The following is a 14,442-nucleotide window of genomic DNA, read 5'->3' as shown; positions in this document are numbered from 1 at the left end:
CCTGCCTCAGCCTCTCAACATGCTAAGATTATAGGTGTGAGCCACTGCACCTGATCTCATGTTGATTTTATTATATGGCTATTATAGTAAGATATATGGAATATAGAGATATGATTTCTGTATAAGAAGGAAACAGAAAATAATAAATGAAGTATTTTGACCAAGTTCATAGAGCAAATTGTTGACATCATTGGAGCCAGAGTGTTCTGACACCAGCTGTGTGATCTTGGGTAAAAATCTCTGAGCTTCAATGTCTCTTATCAATGAAATTGAGAAAATGATACTGAAGAAGATTATTGTGAGGGTCTAACTTGTTGGCTTTACTAAGTAGTGTACTTTTTCATTTTTAATATTTCATATATAACATTCAAAAATTTAGGAAAAATTTACAAACTGAGCTATGTCATTACCTTTATTTCCTTTGATATGTCCCTGTATAGAAGAATTTTTTTTTTTGAAACGGTCTCGCTCTTGTCACCCAGGCTGGAGTGCAATGGCACGATCTCGGCTCACTGCAACCTCCACCTCCTAGGCTCAAGCTATTCTCCTGCCTCAGCCTCCCAAGTAACTGGGATTACAGGCGCCCGCCACCATGCCCAGCTAATTTTTGTATTTGTAGTAGAGACAGATTCAGCAGGTTGGCCAGGCTGGTCTTGAACTCCTGACCTCAGGTGATCCGCCTGCCTTGGCCTCCCAAAGTGCTGGGATTACAGGCGTGAGCCACCACGCCCAGCTATAGAAGAATTGTTTTAATAAACTATGTACAGACATTAGTTACTGATACTTTATACATACTTATGATGAAAAATATGATGTTAGAATACAATAGCATTCAGGCCGGGCACAGTCTCTTGTTTATAGTGGAGGTCGGTCATATAGGCACCCTCTGCCTGGCATGTACCAAAAGTTCAGATCCCTAAAAGGAAAGCAGGTATTCAGCATAAGCCAAATTGTTTGCACAAACAGTTCAGACAGTAAGCCACTCTTATGAGTACTGGGAATGGTGGGAACTCTCCTGAAATCCAGATTCTCAGATGCTAGCCACGGACAATGTTGTAACAGGCCTTTCTAAGGATAGCAGTCTCAGGCCTGCTATATTAATTCTTTTCTGTATACTTAGCATTTTAATAATATAATTTAACAAATGTTTATTGAGTGCCCGTTATGTACAAAGCAGCATGCTAGGCACCGAGCATATAAATATGATCTTGATACACCACATGTTCTCAAAAAACTTGAGTCAGATAAGTGTGGTAGGTGGGAAAGATAATTCCTTTTTATTATAATTGAAATTCAAAGTAAATGGCTCTAAGAGAGTATATTTGTTGCTTTATGGCATCTGTGACAAATTAGCAGAGACTTGGTGGCTTGAGACACAGAAATTTATTCTCTTACAGTTCTGAAGGCTAAAAGTCCAGAATCAGTATTGTTGGGCCCAAATCAAGGTATCAGGAGGGCCACACTTTCTACAGAGGTTATAGGGGAGGATCCACTCCTTTCCTCTTCTATTTCTTGGTGGCTTTTGGCGTTCCTTGCCTTGTTGCCTCGTCACTGCAGTCTTTGCCTTTGTGGTCACATTGCCTTCTCTTCTGTCTATGAAATCTCTCTTTACCTCTCTTTTATAAGGACATTCACGTTTGCATTTAGGGCTCATCCAGATAATTCATGATAGTCTCTCTATCACAACATCCTTAAATTAATCACATCTGCAAGATTCTTTTTCCATGTAAGGTAGAACAGCCTCTAGGGTATAGGACCTGATATCTTTAGGGTCATTATTCAGCCTAATATAGAGAGTGATTTAAAAAAAAAAAATGCAACCAGGTGCGGTGGCTCACGCCTGTAATCCCAACACTTTCGGAGGCCAAGGTGTGCAGATCACCTGAGGTCAGGAGTTCAAGACCAGCCTGGCCAACATGGTGAAACCATGTCTCTACTAATAATACAAAAAACTTAGCCAGGCATGGTGGCATACGCCTGTAATCCCAGATACTGGGGAGGCTGAGGCAGGAGAATCACTTGAACCAGGGAGGGAAAGGTTGCAATGAACCAAGATTGTGCCATTGCACTCCAGCCTGGGCAACAAGAGCAAAACTCGGTCTCAAAAAAATAAAAAAAAAAATGCTGAGGGTCATAAAATAGAAACACCACTGTATTTATTACTCAGTTTTTGCATTGCTATAAAAAATACCTGAAACTGGGTAATTTATAAAGAAAAGAGGTTTAAGTGGCTCACAGTTCCACCAGCTGTATAGGAAGCATGGCTGGGGAGGCCTTAGGAAACTTACAGTCATGGCAGAAGGCAGAGGGGAAGCAGTCATGTCCTACATGGCCAGAGAAGGAGGAAGAGAGAGAAGGGAGATGTGCTACATACACACTTTTAAACAACCAAATCTCATGATAAGTAACTCACTGTCACAAGAACAGCAAGGAGAAAGTCCATCCCCATGATCCAATCAGCCCACCAGGCCCCCTCCTCCAACACTGAAGATCATAATTGAACATGAGATTTGGGTAGGGACACAGAGCCAAACCATATCACCCACATAAAGAAGACGAATTGGAAAAATTACACAAGTAATGTGGACTGTTTACACACTCTGCTGTTTATTATAGGATATTAATAAAAATTGGGACCTAAGTGTTTTAACAATAGGGGATTATTTTTTTAAATTATGGTAAATCCATGATGATGCTCTATTCAGCTAATAAGAAGTCATTAGATATTGTTAACAGATCAAAATCATATTATATGGTTCCAGTTTTATAAAAATGCACATATATCTATAGTTATGTCCATAGAAAAATATTGGAAAGATATACCTTTAAAATGTTCATTCCAGGAGATAAAATTATTTTTAAAATTATTTTTCTCCTTTGGACTGCTGTCTGTGTTCTTAATATTTTATTTACTAATATTTCTCTTATATTTAGAAAAATAATCTATTCTACACTTAGAGCAGGTTTGTTAGAAAAAAATGGCATTTGAGACATACTCTTTTTTTTTTTAGACAAATTCTCACTGTGTTACCCAGACTAGAGTACAGTGGCATGATCATGCCTCACTGCAGCTTCAACCTCCCAGGCCCAAGTGATCCTCTCACTTCAGCCTCCCAAGTAGCTGAGACCACAGGCGTGTGCCACCACACCCAACTAATTTTTTAACTTTTTGTAGAGATAGAGTCTAGCTTTGTTGCCCAGGCTGGTCTCAAACTCCCGGGCTCAAGCAGTCCTCCCGCCTCAGTATCCCAAGGTGCTGGGATTATAGGCATGAGCCACCATGCCCTGCCTAATAGCTAAATTTTTGATCGATAGAGACGGGAAGGAACCAAGGTGTTTAAAGGCAGCAAAGTACATGGTGACACGTAATCTCAGGGATACAGTGAGGTTTGAAGTGTTATGTGAGTCCCATTGGGGTCTCGAATGTTAGTTGGGCTTTGTTATACTACTGTATAAAACCTGGCTAATTTATATAATAAATCTTAATCATATATTTATTTGTATAAGTGCTTTAGAATATAATAGATCAGCATGGTTTTTCAGTGCAATTGTGTGAACATTCTTAATACTCAGCAATTTTATAATGGTGTAGCCAGTTTGAATAATCTAATTTACATACATACTTATATCATTTGTATAATTTAATTTTTATCATTTGATGAATTTTTTATCTTTTCTTTCAATTACAGTGACTTACAGGGAATAAAAACAAATGCTAAAAAGGATGGAAGTGACTGGATTCTCAATGGAAGCAAGGTGTGTAAAAAGGGACTTCTATAGCCCTTCTTTTCAGAGTCATGCCATGGGTAACAATGTCTCAAAGACAACTCATTAATTCTATTAAATCTAGGGACTCAGGCAGGAATTGAATTTACCTAAGTTGTTTTGGAGACAGTAAATTTACAACATATATTACTTAAGATCTGTGGTAGCTTCTTCTACATTTCATTTTGCATGCCCCCTCACTAATATGGCAAAGGTTGTTTTAGCTTCCAAACAGCCCTTATTAAACCAGAAAAAGACAAGGTGAGGCTCACATTGCCCAAATGTGGGACAAATATTAATAATACTTTATGTTGATAAAAGATTGGGGAAAAAGCTTTCTCATATAGATCAAGAAGAATTTCAAAAGATTCTAGGAGAAGGCCAGGCACAGTGGCTCACACCTGTAATCACAGCACTTTGGGAGGCTGAAGCAAGAGATTGCTTGAGCCCAGAAGTTTGAGACCAACCTAGGCAACAAAGTGAGACCCTGTCTCTATAAAAGTAAAAATTAAAAAAATTAGCTGGGCATGGTGGTGTGCCCTTTGATCCCAGCTACTCACTCAGGAGGCTGAAGAGGGAGAATCACTTGAGCCAAGGAGGTTGAGACAGAGTAAGACCCCCTCTCAAACAAACAAAAAAAAGATCCTAGGAGAAAAAGATATCAGTGATACAGTGGTAGAATTTGAGAGCCATTTGAAAACCATTCAGTTCTACTAAATTAATCAACTCACTGGTAGAATTGGAGAGTGCTTCCAATTAAGGTTACAAATGGGCTCAGGATCTCTGATATCAATGAGGGCAAATGCATTTGATATCACTGAGGGCAAGTGATATTGCCCACCTGAAATGGTATCTGGTATATACTCAGTAAATATTTGTTGTTGACTGAGTGTTACGTGAAGGAAAGATGTTCATTTTATTTACTGTTCTAAAACAATCTTTCTGAAAATATGTGCCAAGGTCTGTTGAAGAATTAGTTTTTATAAGTTTGTTTGGGCTATTATTTCTGTATTTACAAAATTGAATCACTGGTGATCTTCAAATATACTTTAATAAATATTTGTTTAAATAATTTCTCCTAAGAATTATAATTAAATGGATGATAGCTCCAACATATAATCAGTTAACTCCTCACATATAGAAGGCTTGTTTTGAAAGGGGAGTGGGATATTTGGTCAGAAGTGAAATGGGAACCACATTCTCTTATGCCTCTAGCTCTCTAAGCAGACCTCGTCTGCTCAGCCATAGGGTTTTGTGGGAACCACACAGGAAAAATACCACTGACTCTGTTTCAAAAACTCTATTAGAAATAGCAAAAAATTGAAAGCAAGTAAAAGTAAAGGAATGGGTAAGCAAATACAGTGCATCTGAATGAATGTGCAGCCATTAACACTAGCAACACAAAGTTTTTAACAGTACAGGAAATAATTATACATTAAGTGAAAAAACAGGATATAGAATGCAAGTATAGAAACATTTTTACTATATTAAAATTTAAAAATATGAGAAAGGAAATTATCAATGATAGTTGTATTATGTACTTATGGAGAATTATATTTTCCTTTTTCTTTAGAACTTTACATTCTCTATATAATATCTGCAATGATTTTCTGTTATTTTATAAGCATTTAATATCCTCCTACCACCCAAAAATGTTGGCCCTCATTAGGGATAATTTCAGCCCTATTCAAACTTTGGAGTGTCATAATTAGGAAACAAACTGAGAAAGTCCACTTGCAAGGAAAATTCTCATATAACTCTATTAGAAAGGGGGATCCACCATGGTGTTAAAACTCACTTTAGGTCGCACTATTGTAGAAATGGTTCAGATTTTATTAATCCTTTGCTATAATTACTTCCAATAAGAACTTCTGGAGAACTCCACTTGATTTACCAAATTGAGCTCAGCATATTAAAATGAATAGTTTTTGCCCAATGAATTGCTCCTCCCTTCCTTTCCATTCTATTGTTTATTTATTATCTGTAGTTAAAACATGTATGAGACCATTTGAGAGCATACTGTAGATACTAATTCCTGGATGCTGTGTGATGCAAAACAAACAAAAAAGCACTCATAGCATTTCAACTGTGGCAGCTATACAGACATTAGGAACTACACAGAAAGGTAGGAGCTTGGTAGACTTATAAGGTTTTTGAGCAAGGGAGTGGTGTAATGGAGCAATACTGTTGAAAAAATATTTTTGCCAAGTTGTATAGAATTTTTTTTTGAGGAACATCTTTTTCAAAATATATTTTTAAAACATCCTTTGGCCTCCTCTGTGCCAAAAAGAATTCTAAGCACTTAAGATAGATATATGAATAGGAAATGGCTAGGAGCTCCTAGTAAGGAGGCACGTTGATGATCTTTTATTATTGTGTCACCTTTAACCATACTGCCACCACTATATTCATTTGCTGTTGTGTAGACAACACTAACATTATTTGCCCATTTTTCATTATTTGTATGTATCAGTGCTGTGCATTTTAGGTGATGGGAGTAATCAACATCATTTTACACCCCTACTATTTCAAAGGGAGAGAGATAAAAACAGATCATTTTGGTAAATTTGAGGTGTTGTAGGACCGCTTAACCCAGCCTGGAGAATTTGAGACCTTTTGGCCAATCTGATGTCTAAACCATCCAGGATGAGTACAATTCATTGCAGCAGAGTTGGGAAAGGGCCTTTCCCAAGTAGCAGAAACAAGATTTTCAAAGACTCATAGGTCAGGAAGACCTCGCAACGTGATGGACAGCAAGTAGTTTAGTAGAGCTGACTGAAGAAGAGGAAATTGGGGAAAGTGGGACAAGCAATAAGCCAGGTAAGGAGAGGTAAGCTAGTGCCAGTTTGTGATAAGTTTTCTATTTCCTGCTAAAGGTTTTGAATTTATCCTGAAGCCTATTAGGAGCTATTCAAAAATTTTTAAGTGTGAAGGTGATATGATCAGATTGCATTTAGAAAAATCTCTTTGACATCATGATGAATGATACAGCTGTAGAGAGATCAGTTGTAGGAACTTAAGAAATGATGAGGGCTGGAAATAAGGTAATTACAATAGACTTGAAAGGAAGTGAATAAATTCCAAAAGTATTAAGATGGGTTAGAAAAAACTAGATGCTGAATTGAATATGAAGCAGGATGATAATGTAATTTATTGAAGCATTCATTGAGATAGGGAAATAGGTTGATAATCAGGATTGGATAGGAGTAGGGATGGGAAGGAATATGTCCTGCCCATGAGACATCAGGTGGAACTATCCAGAAGCAAGTACATATTCAGGTCCAGGTCCTATCAAGAAATGTGGCTTACCAGGAGTTTGAGGCTGCAATGAGCTATGGTCACACCACTGCACTCCAGCCTGGGTGAGAGAGACCCTGTCTCTAAAAAAAAGAAAAGAAACATGGCTTAGATAAAGATTTGGAGACATCAGCATGTAGAGGGTGACTCAAGCCGTGAAAATGATTGAGATGAACCAGGAAAGATGCAGAATGAGAAGACAATTATTAATATTTGCTCTGAGTATACTTTGTTTTCTGAATCAATATCATCTGATAATCCCTCTCATTTGGCTTGTCATTTTTCCCTCCTTAATCATAGTTTCCTATTTAGACCATTTTAAAGGAAGCAGGATATCAATTACAAAAATCAAAAATAGTCCTTTTCAAAAACTGATAAATCTGAGAATAAATAATATAGTGCCATTTACAGCATATTTTCTTTTTATTTTTCTTTTCTTTTCTTTTCTTTTTTTCTAGAGACAGGGTCTCACTCTGTCACCCAGGTTGGAGTGCAGTGGTACAATCAAAGCTCACTGTAACCTCAAACTCCTGGACTCAAGCGATCCTCCTGCCTCAGCTTCCTGAGTAGCTTGGACTATATATAGGTGCACACTACCACGTCAGCTAATTTTTAATTTTTTTGTCTCTACTATTTTGGCAAGGCTGGTCTTGAACTCCTGAGCTCAAATGATCCTCTTGCCTCGGCCTCCCAAAGTGCTGGGGTTACAGGTGTGAGCCACCAGGCCCGGACAGATTTTCTTTTCTTATCAGTGGCTTCCTTCTAAAATACAATTTATCATCATAATAGACAATTTGGTTTCATTTTTAAAGAACATAATAATCTCTGTTTATTATTATTATGTATAATATTAATAGTGAAAAGAAAATCTATAGGTTTCATTCTTTGAAGCATTAAGTAATTTTTCCCCGATCCTTGATAACATCATGTGTGAATAATCAACTTTGCAGATATTTGGGTAGGGTACAGAGAGAGGTATCAAGCATGTCTTGTCTGTTTTAGTTTTCTGTAATATACTTTCTCCCAATCATAACTTGCACATAGAATTGAATTATCATGGTGCATTAATAATGTACTTGGGGTTTTGCAGGTGTTCATCAGTAATGGGTCATTAAGTGATGTTGTGATTGTAGTTGCGGTCACAAATCATGAAGCTCCCTCCCCTGCCCATGGTATTAGCCTTTTTCTGGTGGAAAATGGAATGAAAGGATTTATCAAGGGACGAAAGCTACATAAAATGGGATTAAAAGCCCAGGTGAGTGATAATGTAAATCATATTCAGATACTAATTGAGTTTACTGTTAATCAGATAGGAGACTTACATAGAGGATTACATGTGGCACAATTTTATTTCCTATGCTGATTTCCTAAAATATGCTTTTCTGATGTGGTAATGAGATTTATTCTCATTTATACCACTCTATCTTTCTGATGGTCAGCAATAGAAATGAATCAAGGTATTTTGAATATCTGTTTTAGAAATGGCAAAATTAACTGCATGGTAACAAGCCATCTATTTGTAAAATGCATTAAAGAAAAATATGAAATAAAAATAAAGTGTGGCCAGGCACGGTGGCTCACACCTGTAATCCCAGCACTTTGGGAGGCTGAGCCCAGCGGATCACCTGAGGTCAGGAGTTCAAGACCAGCCTGGTCAATATGGTGAAACCCCATCTCTACTAATAATAAAAAATTAGCCGGGTGTGGTGGCAGGCACCTGTAGTCCCAGCTACTCGGGAGGCTGAGGCAGGAGAATCACTTGAACCCAAGAGGCAGAGGTTGCAGTGAGCCAAGATCACGCCACTGCACTCCAGCCTGGGCAACAGAGTGAGACTCTGTCTCAAAACAAACAAACAAACAAACAAAAAAACCCCAGAAAGTGTTCTTTCTATACATTACCAAAAATGCATGTTTTGCTTAATATGTATTAGAAATCCTTAGTTCCAAGTACCTTGAGAACTGGACAGTATTAGAGCTGGAATGATAGTGTATTGCAGTAGGAAAGCCACAAGGTTTAGAATCAGATGGCTGTGGGTTCAAATCCCTGGTTTACCACTTACTAGTTATGTTCATTAACTACTCCAACTTGGCTTCCAATTTGTGTTTTGTTTTTTTGGAAAACATAATATTCACTTCAATATTCACTGGGTTATTGGAAGATTTAAATGAGATCATTCTCTACATTTTCGTACGGTCTCTTAGGATACCGCAGAACTATTCTTTGAAGATGTACGGTTGCCAGCTAGTGCCCTACTTGGAGAAGAGAATAAAGGCTTCTATTACATCATGAAAGAGCTTCCACGGGTCAGAAGTGTTTAAAGATTCCATCTTTTGACTGAGTAATGAATTGGAATAGAATAATATAGAAACATGTTATTTCTATATTATGCATGCAAATTTATACATGCAAAACTTGTGAAATAGCTAATCATTTGAGTATTAAAGTTGCAATAAAAGTATGAGTTTTATAGGGTAGTTAGGTAAATAACTGAACTCAGTAATATCCAATCAAAGCTTATAAAGTAAGTAGGAAAAACAGATATTTCAGTTCTGTGATTCCTTCTTAGAATGATTTTAGCTTCTTAACTACAATTCAAAAACTTTTAGCTCTTTGTAAGGAAATGTCATGCAAAACATTTGATAGTTTGCCAGTTTTTAAATAATAACTGTGAATCAAAGGGAAAAGTATAAAATTCAGACTGAAAAGTTTTAGCCACATAGGGTCAGTCCCTAAACAGCTATGGTTTTAAAGTATGGTTGACAAGTGATTATTGAGCCTCAGATGCCAGTGTAAGGGGGTACTCCTGCCTAGTGACTGCCATGAAAATCACCAGCATGATGGAATCAAACTGACTAAGGCTACTTTTACATTAACAGGTAGAATTTAACTTATGTGCTTTAAGATGTTTATTTCCACAGATATATTGAGTCATACAGTGTGCAGAGATTAATAAATTGAAATAAGCAACTAGGGATTGTTTTTAACTCACATGTGAGTAAAGAGAAGAAAAATTAAATTGCATATATATAATGAAAACAGTCATTCATGGGCATGGTGTTATGTGACTGTTGTCCCAGCTACTCGGAAGGCTGAGGTGGGAGGATCACTTGAGCCCTGGAATTCCAGGATGTAATGAACTATGATTGTGCAACTGTACTCCATTTTTGGCAACAGAGTGAGACTTCGTCTCTTAAAAATTTAAAAAGATTATAAAAAAATAAAGGCAGTCATTCATAAAAAATAAAGGATTTGCTTTAGAAAGTGATTAGAGCTATGTCAAAAGAATCTCATAAATCTGTTTTCTTATAAGGAGTTAAGATATAAATTAATCTTTATGAGTTTATTATAAAGATAATTTATAGGATTTATCGTAATTGAAATTGTGTGAAAATCACTTGCATAATTAGAGTAAGACCTAATTTTTGTGTTATAGGAAAGGCTGTTAATTGCTGATGTGGCAATTTCAGCTAGTGAATTCATGTTTGAAGAAACCAGGAACTATGTTAAACAAAGAAAAGCTTTTGGCAAAACAGTTGCTCACCTACAGGTAAGCTTGTCACTGTGGTTTAGTATTAGATGACATCAGTTTACTAATCTGAAATGGCCTGGGTTAAATAGAAGTTTGGGGTTATTTTCATGTAAGGTGATACTAGAAACCATGGAAGTGGATGAGATCATTAAGGAGAGAGAGTAGAGAGTAAGGCAGGAGTGGTCTTAGGACACAGTCCTTGAGGAAGACTACAAGATTTAAAGGTAGAATTCATATTTGGAATTCATATTGTCTGAAAAGGAGGAGCCTGTAAGATGACTGAGAATGAATAAACAGAAAGGAGAAAGCAAATCAGGAGAGCTTTGTCACAGAAGCTGGAAGGAAAGAGGGCTTCATGGAGTAGGGAGTGGGATCAGTTGCTGCTTAGGGGGAAAATAAGATGAAGGGCAAAGAGTGCTCATTGAATACAATGATATGGAGATTATTTAGTAAGAGCCATTAATGGAGGCGGAGGGTGACACACCCGATGAGTAGACAGAAATGAGGATGTAAAACAATACTGATGGTAGGCAACTCTTTCCTGAGTTTGGCTGTGAATGGTAGTTGAGAGAAAGGGTGGTAAGGGAAGAGGGGAGGGGAAGGAGATTTGAGAGTCAAGGGAGATATTTGGGAGTTATTAATTTTTCGTCGTTATTTTTAGGATGGGAATATGGGTGCATATTTTAATATCTGTATATAAAGAAAGGATTTAATAAAGAGGGAAAGGTTGTAGATAGGAAGGAAATAATCAACTGCGTAAGGTCTTTGAGAAAGGGTGAGTTTGTGGATGCTGACGCATGGAAAGATAGGCCTTCCCATCAACAGGAGAGGGATTCCTTCATTTGCACAGGAAGAAAGGAGCAAAGGACATCTATGAGTTCAGACAGATACATCACTCTGTTGGTAGAAAACTACAAAAGTTCTTTATAGAAGACTTCTATTTCTTTAAATAATGTGGCCAGGCACACTGACTCACGCCTGTAATCTCAGCACTTTGGGAAGTTGAGGCAGGCAGATCACTTGAGGTCAGGAGTTCGAGACTAGCGTGGCCAACATGGTGAAACCCTGTCTCTACTAAAAATACAAAAATTAGCCAGGCATGGTGGTGCACACCTCTAATCCCAGCTACTCGGGAGGCTGAGGCAGGAGAATCACTTGAACCCAGGAGGTAGAGGTTGCAGTGAGCCGAGATCGCACCACCGCACTCCATCCAGCCTGGGCTACAGAGCAAGACTCCATCTCAAAAATAAACAAATAAATAAATAAATAACAATAGAGAAAGTCCTTGAAAGACAGGTGAGTGAAGGAGGCATGGAGGTGTTGCAGAAGGGTGAGGGAGGTATGAACTATCTTCTTCAGAATGAGAAATTAAACTACTTTCTGCTTTTTATGTATCAATCAGCTTTATGATAAGAGTTTAGCTTCCCAGGTACAAACATAGAGAAAAGACAGATGATTGTGTTTACCTAGGATTGAGTTTTCCCAGGAACTTGAGGGTTTTTGCAAAAGAACTCAGTATATAGTGGCCGCAGTCACTAAATATGCTAATTAAATTTTAGACCCTATAGTTTCTTTTTAAATGAAGGAATAGTTTATAATTCCTTCATGTGGTCATCAAATTGGCAAAACATCTCATCAGCAAAAAACCTGGAGTTGGGATTTGACTTAAATATTTTTAAGTAGAATGACTGGCTGAAAGGCTTTGTGAAGGGAAAGGTAGAAATGAAACAACTTGGTGGCTTTTCAGAACCAGCATTCTAGAAATTATGTTCAAGTGTGGTTTATGTCCTAACACAGCTACTTGAATCTCCGTAGTCTAGGCGTGTTCTCTCTCTCAAATATAGTTTCCTATTTGTAAATATATAAAATGTATTTGATTTGCAAAATTGTAAAATTTTATGACTATAAATCTTTAAAATTTATGTTTGTAAATATTTATAAAATATTTTCCTATTTGTGAATATCAGAGACTGCTTCATAGCGTTGTTGTGAGGATTATGTTGTAGAAAAAACTGCGTTCTTGTCACAGGACCAGGATAATTTAGGCACGCAGACACATTGTAGATTGAGTAGGGCAGGGTTTATTAAATGAAAAGGAGAAAGGAACTCTCGGCAAAGTGAAAGAAAGTCCTGCTAGCAGTTCTCCCGCCTCACAGATTGAATCCTAGGTCATCACACAGGAACAGGAGAGGCTAGGCTCCTCTCCTCTGCAGTGTGAACTTCCCGAGGCTCCACCCCGTCCTCCCAGTGCACAGGTGGGCATTATTCAGAAAGGATCAGTTGGGAAAGGGCAGGCTTCATCTGGGACCAGCAGTCGGGTTTTTCAGCCTTTAGGCTGTTTAGGCTTGAAGGCAGGGTTTCACCAGAGACCCTCGGCTGTCTCCTGTCTCTATCAATTAGATGGGGTAATATACATAAAGCCCTTGGAATATTGCCTGGCAAAGTAAGCCCACATTAAAATTAGCTGTTATCCTTATTTTATTCCTTACATAATGCCTTGCTGCATTTTGTTTCAATATGGGAGACCTTTTTACCATCTACTTCCTCTTGCTCTTGATCTAGACCCTCTCTTTGTCGTTTTGGGAACTGTTTGCTACCTGTATTGTCATCAAATTAACTTTTTCCATCCTGAAAAAAAGTCTTTACATCCTAACTTTTCTTATTGACATAACAAACCTAAAACAGTTGTTCTGAATCTCTAAAAATGAGGTACACTCAATCAAGAAAACATTTAACAAAACAATATGACTTGATTAAATTCTGATTTCCTTAAGAGCAAGGATGTTATACTTTATATTCCCTTTCATTTATGGATCACTGATTTACACGTATCAGAGGTTCTCAGTGAATACCCTTTCACTCAGGTGTTTAGAAATGTCAGGAATGAGGTGGAGGTGGGTGTGCACAGTTGACTGGAGGTATAACTTGTATAGTGCCCTGGAAGACAGTGTTGTTAAATGTCCTGTAATTCACATTTGGATTACAACTAATTGTGTCACTCAAAATATCAATAATTTCCCATCGAGAAAAACTGACATATATGATTTTTTCCTTTTTGCTTCACTGAACAAATATATATTGATTGCCTCCTAAGGGTAATGTGTTCAACTGTAATTTGATGGGTGTAACTCTAGAAACACATACTACGCTCCTGGCAATATGAAGGAAGTGTTACCACTTGATATCACTCTGATTTTCTCAACTGTACCCAAAGTGGAATGAGTATCATTTGCTTCTGAAATCCAACCACCACCACTTAAACATCAAAAATGTTTACTAAAACACTTATACCAAGGCCAGGCATAGTGGCTCACACCTGTAATCCCAGCACGTTGGGAGGCCTAGGCAGGCAGATTGCTTGAGCCCAGGACTTTGAGACCAACCTGGGCAACGTGGCAAAACCTCATCTCTACAAAAAATACAAAAATTAAGCCAGGTGTGGTGGTGTGTGCCTGTAGTCTCAGCTACTCAAGAGGCTAAGGTAGGAGGATCGCTTGAGCCCTGGAGGCAGATGTTGCAGTGAGCTGAGATCTCACTATTGTACTCTAGCCTGAGTGACATAGCAAGACCCTGTCTCCCTGCTCCCCACAAAAATGAATACAAAAACAAAAATATACCTTTAGCCTTATTTTGGCTAAAGGTATAACAGTTGAACCAAAAGACATGTTTCCATTCCTTTGGAAATCTACATTTCCTGTGTTTATGAACTTAATACTAGATTACAACAAGGATGACTATATTATTACCCGGATTGCCTGAATGGCTCAGAAAGCATGTAATTTGACATTTAACCATGAAGGAAATAGGAAAGTGGTCCATATTGTTTTCTCATGGGGAAAAATTTCTTTTA

General features: G+C 37.7%; 1 protein-coding gene across 1 annotated transcript in view; it reads left to right on the top strand.

Annotated features, from left to right (window-relative positions):
- ACADL (acyl-CoA dehydrogenase long chain) overlaps nt 1-14,442 on the top strand; it is a 36,769-nt gene that overhangs the window by 11,520 nt on the left and 10,807 nt on the right. The window contains exons 5-8 of the mRNA XM_004033143.5: nt 3,690-3,756; nt 8,153-8,317; nt 9,265-9,366; nt 10,497-10,610. Coding sequence (XP_004033191.3) covers nt 3,690-3,756; nt 8,153-8,317; nt 9,265-9,366; nt 10,497-10,610 — 448 coding nt within the window. The remainder of the gene's footprint in view (nt 1-3,689; nt 3,757-8,152; nt 8,318-9,264; nt 9,367-10,496; nt 10,611-14,442) is intronic.

Source organism: Gorilla gorilla, chromosome 11 (assembly GCF_029281585.2).
Source record: "Gorilla gorilla gorilla isolate KB3781 chromosome 11, NHGRI_mGorGor1-v2.1_pri, whole genome shotgun sequence".
NCBI classification, from domain to species: domain Eukaryota; kingdom Metazoa; phylum Chordata; class Mammalia; order Primates; family Hominidae; genus Gorilla; species Gorilla gorilla.
This window is presented reverse-complemented; position numbering and strand designations above follow the sequence as displayed.